A 19,780-nucleotide genomic window follows, 5' to 3' on the forward strand; every position below is an offset into this window, starting at 1 on the left:
GGGGTAAATGGCCTAATAGGTGATACACTTGTGTTTTCACAAAACACTACACTTGAACTTTGTTTTTGTGCCTGTGGTAACAAACTGTAAACCAAGGCATTGAGAACGATAACCACATCCAGCACTGGAACCGTTGGATTCAGCCAATCACTGTGCACGCAACTATCAGTATTCCCACCCTACTGCTCCCATAACACACACACACACACACACACACACACACACACAAACACTGTGCAGATAAGGAGACAAGGCCCAACTCTCTCACCATGTCTGTTTCTCATTCCAAACAGTGTCCGTCACCCTTTCCTCGCCTCACACTCTGGATCTTTCTGCTTCAGTCTCCCTCTGTTTCATTTTGTCTAACTGACAATAAGCACACACTGAAAGTCAGAAAACACCACATAAAGTGACTATGTATATAGTCGGTGACACTTTATTATCAGTATAAGAGTGTTTAAAGTATTAAGTGAATGTTTCAGTGACAAGTGTCAGACTGTGAATGCGAGCTAAAAAGATTCATGGTCCGCTAATGATAATTATGTCTGCCTACGATTAACACAAGCCATATGTCACGATGTGTTGTGATACATTTTGTCACGAGATAAGTTTTATTAAGTTAACTTATTGAATTACCAACATCATGAATCTCTTACGCCCCTAAATATAGTCGTTATTGAATCCCGTATAATTCAACTGATTAGCTATAACAACTACTGACATCTCACCAGAAGTTTAACCAAGCAATTAACCCACAGTCTTGAACAGAAGTCCGGAATCTATGTCAATTATAAACTATATATATGAAATGAGATGTTTTTAATCACATTTCACAATCACATTTAGTTCATTTTGTCCCAAAATTAGATTTAACAATCAAAACAATACTTCAACACCTGTGTAGCCCTTGATCCTGATTATGTGGCATCCATGGTTGGCTCCAAATTGTTGTTTTTTCTTGGTGTTTAAATATAAAATCACTAAAATCAAATAATTTACAGTAAGGCTCAGTTTGACAGTAATGAGACTCACTGTACCAAATGGGTAAGCAGGCACACACACAAAACAAAGGGGTGATTGAGCAAGAGGTCTTTCAGCCTGCCAACATTTCCACAGTACACACAGGATGACTGAAATTAGCTACTACCAGAAAGGACAAATGTAGAGAGTCTCGTCTGCCACTATGCAACATCAAAGACTGTACATGATTATGGTAATAAGAGCAGCTTTTGAATGCTGAAACATAAGCTTGGAGAAGGCAGCTGGAATATTCGACACAGAAGTAAAAACGAAATTCCTTTCAAATTTCAAGTTGCACAACATATTTTCAAACTACGCAACTCTGAACCACAACTCATAGTCTGCAGAGTTACATGGCACCATAAAACAAGAGGCCAAGCCCACTCAATGGCATTCCCAAAACTTCTGAGGACTTTGCTACAATAGGCATGTTGTGGGGCAGAATCTATAGTGAATTAATGAGTTACTGTTGGAGCAGCCATTTTCCCAGCACGTAACTGGCAGCAAAATTACCATTCCCCCAAGATATGAGGGGCGGGGGGGGGGGGGGGGGGTATATGCATTCTTTAACGAGATGCACAAGCACAGAAAGATGATACATAAATGACTTAATAAAAAAAACAGCACCCTTACCAGAGAGGAAGCTCATGCCCCCTGATGTACCTAATAAACTAGTTACAATGTGCAGAGAACGATGGCTGCAAATCTATAATGAAGCCTTATCATCTTGTTTTTCCAGTAGTGTACATACAGTGAGTGAGTGAACATCATTAAGCTGTTTTCAGACGGCTGGCCACAGCAGGCTAAGATGAGGGAAACACATCCAAAATGTCTAAGTCCTTTACTTATGAGTATCTGCAGATACCAAATCAAGAGTTTTGTTTGACTACAGTTGCAGTCTTCAAGTAGGCCCACATATAGTAATTTAAATAGGACTGACAGCTAAACAGATCTGTATTTAGATAATACAAACAGCATGAAAGCTTTCCTGTCATCCCTGTGAAGTGTTTTATACCATTGTTGATATCTGTGAAGAGAAAGGTTATTGGAGTCACAGCAGCAACACTTCAGAGGTGGGAAGTGTCTGCTAAGTGGACACGAAACAATGTGACTCAATAGCCCTCGCTGGTATACCATTAAACAGAACTGCTAGCTGCAGTTTGTTTATTTTGTGTTTTAACTTCCCTAATCTAGACGTCAGATCAGAGAAGAGGATTTAAAAGTAATTTAAAAATTACAATGAATATTGTTATATCAATATAAAGTTAAATAACACAGGCGGACAAAAGCAAAGAGCTCTGCAGATTTACAGATAAATCTCTAACTTAATATAAGCAATGAATACAGTTAAATATGCTATTTTGTTATTGCATTTTTTCCAAAATTAAAATGAGCTTACTGACGACAAACAAAACAAAAGGTTGCAGGGACTATAATATGGATGTCTGTCTTCCACAAGCAGACAAAATCTGTACGTTAAGATGTTACATAAAATATGAGAAAGGGTTACTGATATGCAACTCTCGTCTTTTTTGACCGCTCCAAGCTCGTGTACCGTAATGGCACCAATAGACGCGCATCAAAATCTAAGTGGCGGCTAACTTGACCAAGTTCCTGTAAATTATGGATGGATCGCACTGGTAAAGTTATCCTTTATTGACGCCGGTAAAGTAAATGTAGTTGACTTTTTATATGAGGTGAAATGTTATTAAACAAATTAACAATGATAAGATAAATCATCACCCACGGCTTGCCGTCAAGGCACCCACTTTGGGAACCGGTGCTTTATGTTACCTTTATTTACTGAATCACTGTTGACATATTCCAAGACTGTGTGAAAAAGAGCAACAAAATGACAAATGTTCTTTACTTTTTCCATTAGGTAACATTATCCTATAATAAAATCACTGCGTGTGTGTTACTCCGTTTTGTCTTTTATATAATTTTCTGTCTCAGGTGATCATGTTAATCTGTTTCTTGATACGGAAACGTAGTTGAACGCACATCCAATCCTATATTTAGGATTTATTTATCAAGGTGCAGTGCGGCACATTTATAAAAAGGTATCTGCAAACTGGATTATAGTTCTTAAACTTTAATGGATTACAGAAAATGTTTCAACTCTACCGGCTTAAGAAAAACCAACGGGCAAAGCAGAAAAATGCAGGTTTCAGATTTGTTAAGATATTGACAGTTCTTGGTACATAAAAACCCTCAAGTTTCCATCCTACAGGTTGATGTAATGACTTACCTTTTTTACACCGTTTTACTCTTTTTTACACTTTACACATAGAGAAACAGAGACACAAATGTAGCGAAAGCTAAATAGAAAGAGCACTGTTAGATTAAAAGAACAGGAGACAAGGACGGGCACAGCTCTTCATAGAAAAACACAATCAACTGATATGCAGGTTTGAGTAAGATTTATATATATATATTTAGCAGGAAAAACATTTCTAATATCAGACCTGATGATTGTGTATGAATTAAAAGAAGTAAATTCCCTTGGCAATGATTATGCCTTATATCATCTAAAGTAGCAGACAATGTCTCCCACAGGCTGAGGACTCGGTTTCCCGGACAAAAAAAAGACAGTGCTAGACTCTCAACCCTGCTAAAGATAAGCAAATGAATACTGTATGCAGTGCATGTGCATCTGTGTAAGTAAAGGCATGTAGGGCAACAAGCCTTGGGATGAATCTGTTCCAGCCTCTTTCTCTCTTCCCTAACCAGCTGAGCCACGGCTGCCACATACACTCTCCCTTGTCCCTCCCTGCTTCCCCTCCCTCTCTCACTATCTCTCTATTGCTCTCTCTCTCTCTCTCACACACACACACACACAAAAAACACCCTGTGTCAAATCCCCTGTGTCTGCTGTGGGAATGATAAATCCCTGCAGAGACCTGCCATGCCCTGCCAGAGAGGATGCAGGGCTGGCTTGGAGTGTCCTATCTTTGCTAGACTGGCTGTTTGATAAAGGAACAAGGGGCTAACCAATACTCAGGGTTACATGAGCACTGTCATTACATTTCCATCCATCCAATCCAAGAACATCAGCAGGTGACTTAAAGGTGGTGGATGCGTTTATTCCAGCAGCCCACATTTCTGCAAACAAAAGTGTAAGTAAAACCTATAATGACGGCTTAATCACAGTCTGGTTCCTTTGGGAGCTCTGTTATATAATATCAGAGTTCAGCAAAAGAAAAGGTGCTATGGAGTGGAGGCTGACATGTTTTTCAGGAGAGATGGGAGTCATTCTTCCAGGATTGGGACAGGACAGAAGTGAAAACCCACGGACCTATGGACCACCTGGGCAGACCACTGCTCAGTGTCTTCTGTTTTTGGTTCTGCCTGCCAACACCCTGCTGTTCTAGCTTCACGCAGCCACCCCACATCTGGCAAGCTCAGTTTTCACTGATAGATTCAAGTCTAGAAACATCAACTTGAAATAAGTGATTCAGGCCACCCAGTTTCAAAAACATTTGGATGAACCAAATTTCCAAATCTGTCTGGCAACCATTAAAGATGATTGATGAGGATGACGATCTGACTACACAGCCCACTTAGTGTGTTTCTTTTTGTTATTAGAAACTGATTTTGGTGAACCAAGAACCACACCCATGTTCCAGAAAATCACAGCCAGAGTGTAATGATAGCCAAAATAGTGTGTTCATACAATAAATTGTAGGCAGGGTTCATGTTGATGCAGATAGCTGTCAATCATCTATATCTAACTATCTCATATATCTATCTATCTATCTATCGAGATGATTGAAAGCTTATACAAAATACTAATAACGTCTCCAAAGCATTATATATTATAATTATATAAACATATAGAAAGAATATAAAATATAATGTAAAATATGATTATATATATATATATTTATTTATTTATTATGCAGTGCTTATAGAAGAGAATGAGCCTTTTTAAGATCTGCCATGTGACTCAGATTATAGCCAGTGCATCTCTCCCTCCCTCCCACTCCTTCCTTTCTCCATTTCACCCCTCCAATAACCCCTCCCCAGATCAGCTCCTCCCTCAGAAGGTATTTTCTGTTTTCCTTCTTTCTCTCTCTCTGCTTCCCACCTGCCTCCTGCTGTGAGTATCTGCCATGGATTTCCCTCCAGGGATGAAAGGATAAGCAGGTCAGGTGTCCTTGATAACTGCCGCACTCCAGAGACCCCTGGCATTGAAACAACAAACAGCTGCTTTCTCTCAATGTTTTTTTTAATCTAGACTCTATCAGAAGGTGATACTTAAATCATAAGGAGTCTTCTCTTTTTCAAAAATGGGTGACAATGAAAATAGGACTCCTCCCTTTAGCAATCCAATATAGTGAATCTGGGCATGTGGGCATAGTTGTACTTAAATTAAGCTCAAGTCTCCCATGTCCCATGGACCTACGTGTAAGCATTTGGTTTTGGCAAAATAAATGACATGAACACATACTTCAGATCCAGATAGGTCACAGCCGTGGACAAACTAGCCAAAAAAATTAAGTCCATCTGAACCAACAGGCCTACGGCTGCCATCTTCAATATGGGCTATTGGCAGCCCTCTCATCTTATACACAGAGACAGCCTACACTGTTGCTCTCCTGAATGTCTGGGAGGAATTTGAATCAAGGGGCCTATAATCAAAGACACACCTGTTAGTCAGAGCAGGAATAAGTGACAGTGTGTGTGCACTGCGTGTAATATAGGCGTGTTTTGCATCTCATATTCTCTATACTGAAGCTGCAATAATTATGGTTTTTGGCTCATTCTTCTTCATAATGCTGGGCAGTAGCTGCTGTCTGCAATGTCTTCTGCCATGTGCTGTTCTCAAAAAATGACCTTGAGTATGCCCAGGAGTGTTTCCTGTGACATTTCTGTGTAAAATGACAAATGTGCCCATATATGCAGATATCCAATGTAGTATAAATAGATACATGCTACATTACATTTAGCTGACGCTTTTGTCCAACGCGACTTACAATTGCTATATATGTCAGCGGTCGCACACCTCTGGAGCAACTAGGGGTTAAGTATCTTGCTCATGGACTCAATAGTGTCTCACAGTGGATTCGAACCCGGGTCTCTCACACCAAAGGCATGCGTCTTATCCACTGCTCCATCACCACCCCATACACCCCCAGATACATGTGCACTGATCAGCTGTCTGCCCCCTGTTTGAGGCACTGTTATGATATTTTGGGGGATTTTTTCACACTGATGAACTGAAGTTGAAGGGGTTAAAATATAGGCATGTGAAGCACTTTGGGAAGTTTATCAACAGAAGATTAGATAATCTGATGGCACAACTCCTTGTCACAGACGACAGACATTAGCTTTTTCATACTCACTTGACACATCAGCCCTGATTCTCTAAAAACGACAGGAAGTCTAGGACAGAGAACAAGAACACCACCAGGGCTCCTTTCCTCTCCCTAGCACTTGATCCTCTAATTACATTTCCCTCCTTCATTGATGTAAATGGAGATGTGTAATCATCAAAGCAAAATAGAGGCTGTTCTTGGCCCGCTGTGAAACTCTAATTAATACAGCCTCCTTCATCCAAATGCATTTTCCATTTATTTCAGCCTTCAGTCTTCTCATAACACAAGGCTTAAGACTAGAGGGACTGCTGATGCTCTAAATTACGTTTCTTTTTTGTGTTGCATCCACAAAAGTAAGCAGGGCTGGCTGAAGGCCAGACAAAGAATGAGGCCAACATTTACTGTAGTGAAAAGTCTCAGTTAAATGTTTGATTCATTTAAAACATAATGTATAAAGCGATCGAACAAATTCATATTTAAATGATGACCCAACAAACATTAAATTAAAATGTATTTTGTTATTCCACTGCTCATGTGTCATCCTATCATTAAATGTTAGCCATGCACTTAAACTATCTCTAGCACAGCTTTGTAGTTTCTTGAACTGAGGAAAACGCCATTCATGACAGTGATATCAAAACCTTATTGAATGGCTTAACAACATTTTAAATATGGGCTGTGATTCACAGGTCTGGAAACCACGCTCGTTTACGCCCCACTTTGAAAATACTGTGCTTTCCTCTCTCCTTGGTGCCAGAGCAGGAACTTTGGCACCAAACAGAAAGATCTTTCCTGTTCTGTCTTCAGAGAAACGCATCCTCCGCTAAACAGTAATTAACATAAACTGTTATTTTGTAGTGTCGGTCTAGCATGACAAACCGAAAGGCGGATTCAACTTCACTTAGATTAGGATAGACAATGTGTTCATTTTCTGCTCACACTTGCAGCTTTCGACACACTGTTGTCACAAGTGAGTGAAAATGAAATACTTACTGAAACATCACACTAACCTAATGACACACTGAGTACACACTATTATGCAATAATAGCATTACTGACCCATGAGACATGAAGTCAGCACACCCACATATATTACTCTTTTCTTGAAAGACAGCACTACAACATTTTATTACAGTTAATCATTAACTGTAGCTTTACGTGTTGTGTGACTAATACTGGTGTTATTGCAGCTAATCACAACATCAGGTGGGAGTTAATATGGATGGTGAACGATGAACCGCAGAGAAGGCTAACACGGTAGCAGGCAAGTCATACTTGTTTCACAGATTATTCTTGACAATGGATGATGGAATTTATTACCACATAATGCAGTTAGTAATGGCCAGTCTGTCTCACTAGGAGCAGCTTTGGATGCCTAATGTGTTAACTGTCTTTCCACTATTAGCTAATAAGTGCAGTGACCTCTGAACAGAGGTAGGTCAGTAGGTCTTTAAGGAATAGTAAGATTTTACAGTTGGGCAAGTTGGAATGATACAACCTACAGGACGTTCTTCCAATATTGAGATATTTCAGTTTTTGTTTATGTATGGAAATCCCCATGAAAACCTCAAGGGTGCTTGTAGTTGTTGAATCCTAACAAAACGCTCACTGATATATCTTCTTAAAATAGTAGTAATTTCTTTCTTTGCTAGTTTTTATTAACATGAATTTCTGCAACATTTTGGAAAATGACAACACAATAAATCTGAATAATTACATTACGATCACACTGGCAGACAATAAATAAATTGAATTATTGCCCAGCCCTAACAGTGTGGACCCCTGCATCATGTTTCTGCTATTCACAAACATTTATGCAAGTAATCCTCTATGAAAATATACATTGAGCGATATAGTCTAGCGGAACAGAGGTTAGCTTGTAAAGAAGACGGTAGTTCTGTTTTCCACCTTTACAAAAAATGTATGTGTTTGAAAAGTTGGCTGACTGACATTTAGCCTTCATATCACCACAAAATATTGCATTCTATGAAAGAGAAATCAACTCATCAACTGAACAACATGACTAAAACTGAACTGAGTTTTCCCTTATCATAAAATTTGTAAGTTGCTACTACAGCACATCCGCAATCAGGCATCAAGACTTCTTCCACACCTACATTCCCTGTTTTTACCTCCACATGTAGTGTTATCAGAGCCGCTGTTAATTAACTATTAAAAGATTCAGTGTGTAAGTTTTAGTTGCATCTAGTGGTAAGGGTTGCAAATTGAACCTCTTCTTTTGCAAGCACGTAGGAGAAGCTACGGTGACTGACACGCTCTGTCGGCTCTTGTGCTAAATAATGTGTGGTTCTCCATTTGTCCAAATTTATGTTAATTTATATTAAGTTATGTTTATTAAATTGCATTTCAGTCAATAGATACTCCTTACACACTGAACCTTTACTACCTTACACTACTTGCTGCTTGTTCAAAATTATACCCAAACAGTGTAGGAAAGCTTTCATTCTGAAGCAGCAACAGGAAATGTAGTCTGAATTAGTAAGGAGAGTGACCATGCTAACTCACTGCTTGATAAACAAATGTTTACATCAAGATCCAGATAGCTTTCAACACTTCTATGTCAGACTTACTGTTCAAGCTCTGACCGTTGTTGCTCGTGTTATCGCAGGGCATTACTGAAATCAATGTTGCTCCAGGGAAATGAATTCACAACACTGTCATCCAGTTCTGACAGTTTCACTTTTACTTCAAAACAACAATGTTCAAAAGTCCTGCCTATTGTAAAAAATAATAATAATTTAACACATACCAAAACAATAGAGACTAATGCAACATTAAAGAGGAAGCACTGGAATTACTAACAAGCGCATGAAACATGTTTGGCTCTTTATCAACTGCAAGGATACTACAGTAGTAAGTCTAGTAGGTGTGACCAAGGTCATCATAACGTTGCCAGCTGACATGACGGATCTGGTTTCGTCTAACTGGAATAACCGACCAAACCTGAATATCACCGCCTCTATTGGACAAACATAGCACATGCCTCACTTGTCAAAGTGATTTTTTGAATTTTTTATCCACCTAGAGAAAAGAACAAAATAATACACAGTGTAAAAATGCTTAGGTCTAATTTGAGGATTGAGAACCCACTTATAGTCTATTTAACACTCCTCTTTTCTATTACTAAATGTAGGCCTATATATATATTTTTTTTTTAAACTAGATATCATGCCAGGTATGCCAGGTATGGTGCTGCAGGTGAAAATAACATATCAAGACAGAGATGGGCAGTATTTCTGTTACTTCTACTACGTATTGAAATTACTTTCAAGTATGTTGTAATTAGAAATTTCTCAGCCCTGTCAAATACCTTTGTAAGTTGTGACAAGATACGTTGTGTGTACTCAGGTGTGAGTGGAGTCATTTTGAATTTTCAAAATAGTTTCTCCATGATTGAAAAAACAAGACCAGGCCAAAACAACACTCCCCTCTTCCGCTCTGGTTGAAACACTGTTCTCATTTGCAGGAATAATACTCCATCTGCACAGGAGGCGGTTAACTCCAGAAATATCTGAAAAGTTTGTTGGTGTTAAAGGAAACTAAATAGGCTACTAATTGTAGTGGTTGAATGTCAACAGCCATGTTTTTGAATTGGACAGAGAGCAAGTTCCAACATACTGTATAAGACTATTTTCAATATTTTTGTAGTTGTTGATGTTTTTACAGTTTTGCTTAGATACAATAGCATTCAACTTAGTGGCCTTCCTTCCTGTAGGGGTCAAACTCTCAACAGCCTTGTGTACATCATAGAAGTCTGAATGTTCTACCATTTTGTACAAATTCAGTGCAATGTTACAAATGTGTTTTATCTTGAAACATTTTCCGGCACCAGCGTTTTGTATTTCATTTTGATATGTTTATTTGAGGGGTATTTTGTAACAACATACATTTTGCTGTATCTTCGCCCATCTCTGGATTAAGCGAGTGCTTCTCCAAAATGGGTTTCGGGGACCTCAACTGGGACTTGAAAAGTGAATGAAGGGCTGCCCAAAACTTATAAATGTTTTTTAAGTTTTATTTGGGTTAGTTCCTTTACTTACTAGATTGTTTATGGAGATATAAGATCACTTTGGGTAACAGCTAGCCCCTTCTCCCTGACCTTACTAACAATTAAGATAGTTTCATGAGTTCTTTCATAAAGCACAACCTATAACATAACCTAAAACAAAATTATTTTCAAATTGTGCCTTCATAGGACAAACCTTATCAAATGCAGCTTGAGATATATTATATTCTGGGATCTCAGACACATAAGAAAAGACAGAAAGAAGTTCTGCTTCAGAGGCTCAAGTTAGTTTTTAGATCCATGATGACTTCCTGCCACTGTCATTATAAACTATTACGACTGGGACTAGGTATCAACAGGTAGCTATGAACATAGCTGAGTGCCTTATCAGCGCAGTTTTGCTAACAGTAACGGCCAGTAGAAAACATTTTTGTTGACCCTAGCACATTAAAAACAGCGTGGCAGGTTTTAGGCTAACGTTATGCCACAAGATGTAGATTTCAGAATAAGTCCTAAGCAAAACACAGACACAAACACACCCCCAAACACCATTAAGCATACAATATTACTACTACCACCAATAGTCTACAAAGTTACACAGCTACAACACATTTACCCACTTTTCCTAACTTAGCCAATGTTAGCCTTTAGTGTTTCATCCACATAGCATAAGCCAGCAGCATAGCCTTAGGAAGTGTTAGGATAGGAACAAACGCTTCAATTTTATCCGGCCAGGTTACCCACCTTATTTGAAGCTTTGGAGGACATTTTACACAGCTAGTCCGCTTCAAACGTGGCAGGTTAAAAGTAGTCGGTGTCTTTGTTTAGATAATGACTTGGGTGGGTGCGCTATTTTCCTTCCAGTTGAATTTTCGCCCAGCTGCCGCCACGCCGGGCTACGTTGTTATTTTATTCTATCCAGGACGACGGCAAAGTCCAAAGTTCATTATCTTATCTTCGTTGCCTGAAACGCTAACGATAGTCCAGTCAGGTATCGAGTCATGGAAGAAACTCGAACTGAAAAAAAAAAAGCAAATGAGACCACCTTGCTTGGGTGTTTCGCTGCTAACCTCTGGATGAAAAGTTGGGAAGAGTAGGCATCACTCGGACGGTGTACTGCAATGGCAGGCTGAGGAAACCTCTCCCTACTCTCCGCTCTGTGAGCAACGGCCGTGTCGTGTCTGTGCGGTGCAGACCATTACATGCAAGGAGGGGTGCTACACTCTGGAAAAAACGGGGCCATTGTCCATTTAACCAGAAAAGTCTCCCAACGTAACACCTTTTTGTTGAGATACAAGCCACTATATATTATTACTTCATCATTTTGTTTAATTCCTGTTTTATATCTTATGGCATCGCGGATGAAAAAGAACCCACCCCTGTTATCCCGTGAGATAAAGAGTCCGGGATACAATGAGGAGAAGCGACGCCGCTGTCCCTCCTGATGCTGAATGCTCACTTTCACTGTGAGACGATGGTGAATGTTGTGTTAGTACGTTACACAAGAACTACAGCAGCCTTTAAAACATCAAGTTTGGGGTGAGAAATCACAGCCCGTATTCAGTGTAAGCGAAAATCGGGGTAAAATAGGCCACACGATGGGTGCCCCTTTGAGAAAAACCAAAGAATATATTAAAAAAAAAAGTTTGTTGCACAGGAAATGACCGAAACAATTTCCCTTATCACTGTTTGTGTCGGTAGTTTTGGGATGGTGCATCTGGAAGATTACAAAATGAGTCAATAAAATAAACACTAAGTGCTTATTTGAAAACATTTCTCAGCACATAGAAATTGGAGCGCTTGTGGTTGATAAGTCACCTCACAGGAAACCGCAAAAGCCATTCAGTTAAGTTCCTAGGACTTCCTAAACCAGACCCCACCCACAGGATGCAACAATCTCAGCTTGCATTGTTTCAGTTTACTTCTGTTTCCCGCAAACAATATAGGCTACGCAATATCAAAGTGGGCCACAGGAGAAACACAAAATGATGAAGCAGTTTGGCATTTTATATAAAGTTTTCAGCATCCACTGTTACAGCAGATGTGATTGTGAGCATAACAACCCAGAGACACACCCTATCTTTTCCAAACAAACTGAGCAATCACATTCCCTCAATGTAGCTCCTCTAATGATTACTTCCTGTGTGTGTGTGTGTGTGTGTGTGAGTGTGGAGGAGGGCTTGGCGGCAGCGTAGGTGGTCTAAGGGGTTAATTCCCACCAGACATAATCCTAAAAGGCTAAGATACAGCCAGTCAGGAGTAGCAGACACGCCCTGAGGGTTGCAAGCAGAGGATGACCTCCAGAAAGGCCAGGTCACGCCGAGAAGAGGATCAAGACAGACGAACAACTCTAAAACCTGCAGCCATACTTCAGCCAGGAAAACACATATTCGTTTCTAATATATGTCTAACAAAGATATTGACTGGAACATACAGTTTTCACCACAAGGTTTCACCAAAATCCTTTTTTTTTCATGCATATACAAAACAGACACAATGTTAAACATGCCCAGAGCATGATACATACTAGTATTGATGTAAGTCGCTCGCTCCGTCTGAAGCTCCTCAAACGCCTGTCAGGATCGATCAGTGCGGACAGCAGGATGTTTAACATGATCACTCAGGTGTCAATAAAAACAATTTGCAATCAAAATCACCAATCCTTAGCTAGAAAATCACCTAATCACCTTTAAAACTAACACTAAACAGAAGCGTTTCCTCTGCTGCTTGCCTCTCGCCCTCATCCACACCTGTGATGGTACCTCAGATGTTCTGACAGAGAGAAGCAAGACATTAGTGACACTCCAATGTGATCAAAGCTATCTTTGTCCTTTGTGCTTGCATCCTTGCTCCCATCTCCCCCTCTTTTTCTCTCTCTTTCAGAAAACACACACACACATATAGACAAGCACTGCTCTTTCCGGCGATGGGCAGCTTCAAAGCTCAGGTGCGCTCATGGAAGAGCAAGCACATGGAAAACAAAGGCGAACATGCAGGCCCACATTTGTTTGGAGCGCATCACAAGGTTCACTCAACCCAGCTTCTCCTGCAGCGAAAAGGCTAATGTAGAGTGAAACAGCATAATGTGCACATCCTGAAAATGTAACGCCGGCTATTGATGTGCAAAGAGGCATTCGCATAAGCAAACACACAATTACATGACGATGAATAATGAACATCCTGAACCCTTTGTTTTGCATTGGTGATGCAAGTTCTTAAGCAGATGATGTTTCCCCGCGTTCATCTGTCCTGAGTTAGGTGTATGTGAGAGGCCGGCTAATCCCTCCTATGCGATGTTGACTTAGGGCTGTCCTGCAGGTCCAGTAAAGGCTCTTTGTTTCCACATACTAATAAAAACCTTCTGGAGACATGTGACCAACTGAGGATCTCTATCAATGTCACATTATTGTAAACCACTGGAAAGCCGATCGTCTGCAGGTATTTTTTAAATGCAAACTTTGGCAAACAATGATTTCTGTACATATTTTTTTGCAAAGAAATGACCAGTTTAATAAATAAGTCTGGCATTATTCAATTTCTCTTTTACTACCTCATCATATAAGGAGAAAATACATAGAATATTGGCAGCCTTATATTTTAAATATCATTTTTCACCTGGATTTCACTCACAGAATATTAATCTGTTCAGTAAAAGCCACAATTTAAGAGTTGAAGTGTAACCTGCTAATTATCAGTATCCAAATGTCACATCACTGCTTAAGAGGCCAACTGTTTTTGGCCAGATTAGTGTCATATGACAGGATTAGCAGGCATCTCTCAAATAAACCCCCTACCTTCCAGGTCAATATTGTTCAGGCTTTTGTGGGGACTTCACTGACTGCTGCTTTTCATCAGAGAGGGATTTTACAAGACGTACACATGGTCAACAGGGTGAGGGGTGTACACATAAATCTCCATTCTCCAAGTCTTCCACTGAACCTGTTAACTATTTAGTCATGCAGTCCTTCTCTTTCATATTCAGTCATAGCAAAAGCTATTCATCGATCACACCCTCCGACATCACACAGTAAGCACACCAGTTTCCTCTGGCACTGTATAGGTGAGCTAATGAGCAGTTTCTTCCTAAACCAAGAAATGTAGCAAGAGTGATTAAAAAAGAGATTCAGAAAAAAACAAGACTACTACAGCCATGCTAGCTGCATGTACGTAAGCTGAAGCTGAAGCGCTTTGAGCTAATCGCTAACAGAAGCATGCTAGCATGCTTACAATTACAATGTTAACATGCTAATGCTAAGCCGGCATAATGTTTATTATGTACGCTTTCTAAGTTTAGCATGTTAGCATTCTAACATTTGCTAAGTAGCATTAAACACAAATTAAATAACTGGACAAATTACAATTCTGACCTAATGATGGCACTAGAAGAAATTTCAGGAGATCATCACAATTCATCCTGAGGACATGAGCGTCCATACCAAATGTCATGGCACTTGGGTAAATAGTTGTGAGACATTTCACTCAAAACCCCACATGTGAACCTCACGGTGGCACTAAAGGAGAAGTCAGAGGATCACCACAGTTAGTGGGATTGATCCTCAGGGGACCGTGAATGTCTCTACAAAATTTCATGGAACAGTTGTTGGGAAATTTTTCGTCTGGACAATGGCTAACAAGAGCTACTAACTAATTACCAAATCAACTATTCCCACCTTATTCTTTTTTTCTATCAACATGTTTCACAGAAACACACTTTTTTACATGCTTTCATGACATGAAAAATATAAACATAAATGGCATTGGATATTTTGCTATCACAAAGCAGCTGCAATTCATTTCAAGTATATCAAAAAATAAATATAGCTCTGGGGAGCACTCCAAGAATGGCACTTAAAGAAGTCCACATAGTTAAAAATAGTCTCTTATTATTGGAGTTGACAATCCTGTTGTCAGTTTTGTTCTTCCTTAATTCGTTCACAACCACAGAAGAAAAATGAGCTTGTGTAAGAATAGTCTGAAGTGCTGTTATTTGGAGTAACACTTAGTTCCACTGAGTCCTCGTGATGAAGAAAAAAGCTTTCGGAGTACTAAATTTACCATGGTGGGTCTTCAGTCACTGAGAGTGAACCAGGCTACTTTTGATCTTCTGAAGACATTTACTCCAAGAGGCAGCCTGTGATCAACCAACCAAAAATAAAAAAAACCTCTCGGTTTCCTTTTTCTCTGCTTCTCTCTTGCGCTCTCTCTTCTTAACAGACAATGATTGCTGAGGCTTTTTTTTCACAGCCAGAGAAAAGAGACTTTTCTGCAGTGAACCTGGTTGAACTCCACTCTGCTTCTCAGCGGTATCTCGAGTAGCTTAAGCAGGAAAAAGCCCAAGTTTCAGAGCTCCATCGCAGGTCTAATTCAAATCCCACCATTTTCCTACATATGTGATGATTTCAACCTTATTACTGAATGTTGAATCTCTTTTTTTGGTGTAGTGTGAGACCCACATCTATTAAAAACCATTGAAGCCTGGTAAGGGAAAACTAGCCATTACACCATGCCTTCCGCTCAAGTGACGACCCCATTGTTTGCTGCAGAATGAGACTATAAATTAAAAATATTGCTAATCCCAAGGTGCAATCCACAAAGCACTCGGTTCAAGTGTGTGTGTGTGTGTGTGTGTGTGTGTGTGTGGGGGGGGGGTGTTTCCAGTAAATAGTTCATTAGAAACAATTCAACCTTTTCCCTTCACTGTTGTGATGGCGCAGCATACAATCCAAATGTAACTTTAAGCAGCATTTTGTTATTTGCCTCCATATATTTGTTTATAAAGATAAATATAGAACAATGTGTCTGTTCTAGGCCTATGTGTCCTCCAAATTACCACACACAGAGAGAAAAAGTACAGACTGTTCTCCAAAGTTTCATATCACACTCTGTCTTTTATCACTATGATAAATGGTCTACTTTCTAAGATAACAGAATCCAAGAACCTTGCAAAAAAACAGAAATACAAAAACAAACAATAATCATTACAAAAAACACACTTCAGTAAATTGCCTTAACATAAATAAATTAGGAATTTTCAGTTGTATGAAAAAGGGGGGGGGGGGGGTCTGTTGTTGTCACAGAGATGTGTTAAATAACGTGCTGCACTTAAATGTGATTTTTATCATCCAATTACACCAAGGTAATATTTTGCTGACATGCTACAGGACTTTTCAACCTGAGTCACCTTACTGCACATGTAAGCAGTTCAGCTATTGTGGTAAAAGTGAGAATAAGTAGACATGAACTTAAAGGAAAACAAGTCTGCAAGCTGTGAGGTGCAAAAAAGGGAAAAAGATCTGTGCAAACTGACAGCAGCCTGACCATACATGTGTTCTGACATTATCAGATGATCATGATCGCATTCAAAAGTCAAAAATTATATGTTACACTATGAGGTATTTGACAATTGTTTGGTAGTTTTGCGACTACATTCACACACACACAGCTGAGAGAATAAAAAAGACAAATAAAAGATCAAGGACCGCACCGGATTCTCGATAACAAAAATGGCAAGTGTAGCTATATGATGCACATGTTATCACTTAACATACATGTACGGTATGTGTGCTTGAAAAAAAAAAGAGCCAAGACATTTGATACTGATAACAAACATGCCCTAAAACCACCTGAGATACAGCTACTGCTTTGGAGCTACAGCTACTGTTTTGACTGATATGATGTGTCAGGGAAACTTTGAAACAGTTTGTACAAACTGCCCAGTGAAGGTGGATGGTGTTTACCTGAGCTCCAGTTCAATGAGAATCAACTTGGTCACAAAAATAATAGGTCACAATTTGTTCTTGTACCTTGCTTAATCAGTTCATGTAATCTGTCAATGTCGTAGTTCCATTAAAATGCATTATTTGCTAACATTTGCTGCTGCAAAAGCACCATAAGCAGACCAGTCAAGAGTTCTTGCAGTATTCACGTAGCCCATGTTCATATTGTACTGTTACATTTGTGAGTGCATTTGCATGTAAGCTATTCTCTAGGCTTAGGAGACACTGCACAGAGGTACTGCAACATCTCACACAGAAAATATAGCCTTAAGGCCGCACCAGGTACAACTTACAAAAACAAAACAACACTGACACCAGTGCCAGAAACACTGACACTGGTGGCCAGAAACACTGACAATGGTGGCAGACACATTTATCAGTCACATATTAGCCAGCCACATAGAAATACACAGCAATTATACTGCACTGTTACTTCTCACAGGTTTATGTGTAACCTCAGACAGAGTAAGAGAGGGTGTAATAAAAGCAGCAGTTAAACTGTCTGGCAGCACTTATAGTAAATATCCCCCTGGGACTATATAATAACAGTGCAGAATCACAATCTATACAAGTGTGCTGATGAAACCTTAAAGCTTATCTTCCAAATCACCATGAATCACAACCTCACTCTGTAATCCATAGTTGTAGACATAAATAGAAATAATGTGCAGTCAGAAAGTATTAGGGCGGTGAGATGTTTTTCATTGTTTCAGCCCAGAGGATTTGAAACGAAACAACGACAATGGGGTTAAAGTCCTGACTCACAGCTTTCAGGGGTCCACATCAGATGAACAGGAGGAACTTGAGCACTTATTAAACACGGCCAAGCTCCATCAATTTTAGGGTCAATACGTTACAATTAACACAACAAATTAACTTAAACAAAGCCATCATATTTAACAGTCGGTTGCAAATCCTTTGCAGTCAATGGCTAGCTAGAGTAGGCATCAGCAGACACATGGTAACTTCTCTGGTGACCCTCTTTCAGGCCTCTAGTGAAGCTGCATCTTCACCTCTTCTTCACCTCCAGTGACATTTTGTCTTCAGCAACTAAACACATTCGCAGTTGGTTTTATGACCTTTATGTTTCATGGCCATGAATACTCCTAGGTTCCTTTGTCTTTATATATATTTAGGGAAACCACAGTATGTCTAAAACGGGCAGCTAAATGTGTACACTCCTAAGGTTAAAACTCACCTCTTTACCTTTACTGTTCAATTTTAAATCCAATGTACTGAGTTAAACATATCGCTCTCCTAATACTTTCTAACTGTACTGTATGGCAAAGCAGTCAAATTAAACCAGGGAAGGTATTATAGACACGCTTATTTTCTAAAGGGCATCAATTTTGTGCATGTGCAAGTGCTAATACGTCTGTGTCTGAGCCAAAGACATGTGTGAATGGCCAAGCATGGTGTGAATGTACAGTTTAATGAATGGGCAATGGACGCAAGCGCTCCAAAGCTGCCCCACTTAAATTGAGAGACAGAATTATGTCTCGGTAAGTCCAGCAGCTGCAGCTCAAGTTACAGTGTCGACAGCAAGCAGCAGGCACTAAAATGCCATTTGACACATGCTGTAAGTGGCATGTAATTGATTTTCAAGGAAGAGTAAAGATTTACAAGTCTAATACAGGCAACGACTGCTGATTTCAGGCTGCCACACACTTGGAACACAATTAACTTCTGTCAAAGTGAAGATTTATTTTGCAGTTGTCCAGCAGCGCAGCCAGATATCTCAACCTAAAACTCAACGCACTCAAGCAGTTTTCAGTTCCACTGATGTTTTCACTATGGGTTTTAAAGGTCCACTGTCCAACAGAGAAAAATATATATCTTGTTCTATAAATTTTGTTTAGTTAACAAACAAACACTATTCTGAAAAGCAGTGATTCATTCCCCTCCCTGATTGAAAGTTTCCAGTCTGTTTCACCTGCATCGGCATCCCATACTTGGTGTGGTCAAGTGTACTTTTTTTGCACCTGTGACAACCCCAAACAGTTATTTTTTCCTCTTTAATTATTTAATTTTGCATTTCAATAAAACATCAATGATAAACATACTATTATATAAAAGTGTGTTACCATAGATAAAAACATTGATAAAAACACACAAGTGTACAATTTTAAACTTGTACATATAGCAAAACATAAAGATAAATCAATGACAAAACCTATACTGTATTGTGAGATTGGTTAGTTTGATAAACAAACAGATGATTACCAAAAGCCAAAGAAAATATTCTTGCTGCTTCTATGTAGTCCTTTTCATGTTTGCGAGGTTCACACCCATCTCCATTTTCAGAGACCTCAGATGTGTCCTCACTACAATGTAGGGCTGAAGATTAATCATTTTCAAATTGAAATTGCGATTTGAAAGAACGCGATTAGCATCAACTCACACTGAAGTGTTTCAGCAGCGGATAGTTTAGCCTACACGTTGCTAACATGTTATTAATTTGTCATTTTGTGTGCTTCAACTACAGATAACAGCTCTCTGTGAGCCCGTCCCGTCCCGCTCTCCGCAGCATAACACATACATAATACATATCCAGATGGAGAATTTCAGAATAAGAGCATTTTGCCCGTCTGATTTTGCTGACTTGTTCAGATTTAGCTTATTTGTTCAGTTGTCCT

The 19,780-nt window shown here is 39.4% G+C and overlaps 1 protein-coding gene across 15 annotated transcripts in view; it reads right to left on the reverse strand.

Annotated features, from left to right (window-relative positions):
- tjp1a (tight junction protein 1a) overlaps positions 1 to 19,780 on the reverse strand; it is a 109,212-nt gene that overhangs the window by 43,730 nt on the left and 45,702 nt on the right. The window contains exon 1 of one of the 15 annotated variants that reach the window (XM_046032543.1): positions 15,424 to 15,441. The exons of 11 other annotated variants lie outside the window; for them this stretch is intronic. In XM_046032543.1, the coding sequence (XP_045888499.1) occupies positions 15,424 to 15,426 (3 nt within the window). In that variant the 5' untranslated portion in view covers positions 15,427 to 15,441. Of the gene's footprint in view, positions 1 to 5,110; positions 5,153 to 11,112; positions 11,986 to 15,423; positions 15,442 to 19,780 lie in introns of those variants that run through there. 3 more of the 15 variants (XM_046032540.1, XM_046032544.1, XM_046032539.1) reach the window with 3 other exon arrangements.

The sequence above is a fragment of the Micropterus dolomieu genome, linkage group LG20 (assembly GCF_021292245.1).
Source record: "Micropterus dolomieu isolate WLL.071019.BEF.003 ecotype Adirondacks linkage group LG20, ASM2129224v1, whole genome shotgun sequence".
Classification (NCBI taxonomy): Eukaryota; Metazoa; Chordata; class Actinopteri; order Centrarchiformes; family Centrarchidae; genus Micropterus; species Micropterus dolomieu.